General features: G+C 45.8%; 1 protein-coding gene across 1 annotated transcript; it reads left to right on the top strand.

Annotated features, from left to right (window-relative positions):
- The first annotated feature begins 301 nt into the window (after window positions 1-301).
- On the top strand, window positions 302-1,150 carry LOC124644565. The gene has a single exon (XM_047184015.1). The coding sequence runs from the start codon at window positions 302-304 to the stop codon at window positions 1,148-1,150; it is 849 nt and encodes a 282-aa protein (XP_047039971.1).
- Window positions 1,151-1,613: the final 463 nt, after the last annotated feature.

The raw sequence follows: 1,613 nt of genomic DNA, 5'->3' as shown, positions 1-1,613 counted from the left end.
ATACCCATTGCCTCGTATTGAGGACCAGTTAGATAGGTTAGGAGGTAATAAATTTGTGGCGGACTAAAACCTTTATACCTTCCTACCTTTTTGTGTGCGTGTTTTATTTTATATTTTATTAATTTTTCTCCGTCAAAAATGGTCTGACAGATTACAAATACTTTTACAATCTTGCTGAAGCATTTTTATTAAATACAGTCCTATTCAGGCCTGCGTAGTACGCTTATGAGCATCTCGCTTAGATGCTACATTGGTGACCCCGACGTGATCTATTCAAAAAGCGGTGAGCGATTTTACAAAAATGTCGGAGCCAGAAATTTTTTCCGACGCTGACAGTAAGTGCGAAGTATCGAAAGTCGGACTTCCAATGCGTTGTCCGCCCTTTTGTCCGGAAGAACCAGCTGTATGGTTCGCCCAAATAGAGGGCCAGTTTGTCCTAGGAAGAATAAGTAGCGATACGACAAAATTCTATACCGTGGTTACTCAACTAGAAACGAAGTACGCAATGCAGGTTAAAGACATTATCACAAAGCCGCCAGAGACAAATAAGTATGAAAAATTAAAAACTGAATTAATTAATCGTCTTTCTGCGTCACAGGAGAAGCGGATCCAGCAATTATTAATCCATGAGGAGCTAGGTGACCGCCGGCCTTCTCAGTTTCTACGGCATCTGCAAAATTTAGCTGGACCCGCTGGTGCTTCGGATTTTGTGAAAAGTCTGTGGACTAACCGCTTGCCGCAAAATATACAGACAGTGATTGCTTCACAGATTGCCGACCTGCCGGTAGAAAAGCTAGCAGAGATTGCTGACCGGGTGTACGACATTGTACCATGCACCCCGCAAGTCGCTGCCACCTCTGCATCTACCAGCACCGCGCCGGACTTGGTCAAAGAAGTAAGCGAACTTACAAAACAAGTTGCCCGGCTGTCATCGCAAATGAACAGCAAGTGGAGAGGGCGCTCTCGCTCTCGCTCACAGTCTCGGCACAACCAAAGAAGGTATTATCGCGGTCGCTCTAATAACTCTAGGACTCCACAGCCACCACCGAACCACCCGCATTGCTACTACCACTACACCTTTGGAGACAAGGCAAACAAGTGTAGACAACCATGCACATTTACGTCGGAAAACGCAAAGGGCGGTCGCTAGTAGCGGCCAACGACTGCCCCTCTTCAACAGGCCGTTTGTTTGTAACCGACCGAAATACGAAAATGCAATTCCTGGTGGATACTGGCTCAGACTTGTGTGTTTTCCCTCGGTCGGTAGTAAAAACGCCGGTGAAACTGTCAAAATTCGATTTGGTTGCAGCTAATAATACGATGATACACACATACGGGCCAACACAGCTACGACTCAACTTGGGGCTCAGAAGGGACTTCACATGGAAGTTCACGGTAGCTGACGTTTCTCGACCGATTATAGGGGTCGACTTCCTAAGTTTTTATAATTTACTTGTCGACTGCCGAAATCAGAGATTGATAGATAACACTACGACACTATCGGTTCCAGGAGCCCATTGCAAGTCATCGGACGACATTGCATCCGTGAAGGCAGTAGTCGGTGATACAGATTACCATAAAATACTTCGTGAGTATCCAGAAATCACCCGACC

This window comes from Helicoverpa zea, chromosome 2 (genome assembly GCF_022581195.2).
Source record: "Helicoverpa zea isolate HzStark_Cry1AcR chromosome 2, ilHelZeax1.1, whole genome shotgun sequence".
In the NCBI taxonomy this organism is placed as follows: Eukaryota; Metazoa; Arthropoda; class Insecta; order Lepidoptera; family Noctuidae; genus Helicoverpa; species Helicoverpa zea.
Note: the sequence above shows the minus strand (reverse complement) of the source record. Positions and strands in the feature narration are given on the sequence as shown.

Coding starts and splice junctions, on each gene's coding strand:
- LOC124644565 (XM_047184015.1), top strand. CDS start 302: ATGTCGGAGCCAGAAATTTTTTCCGACGCTGACAGTAAGTGCGAAGTA.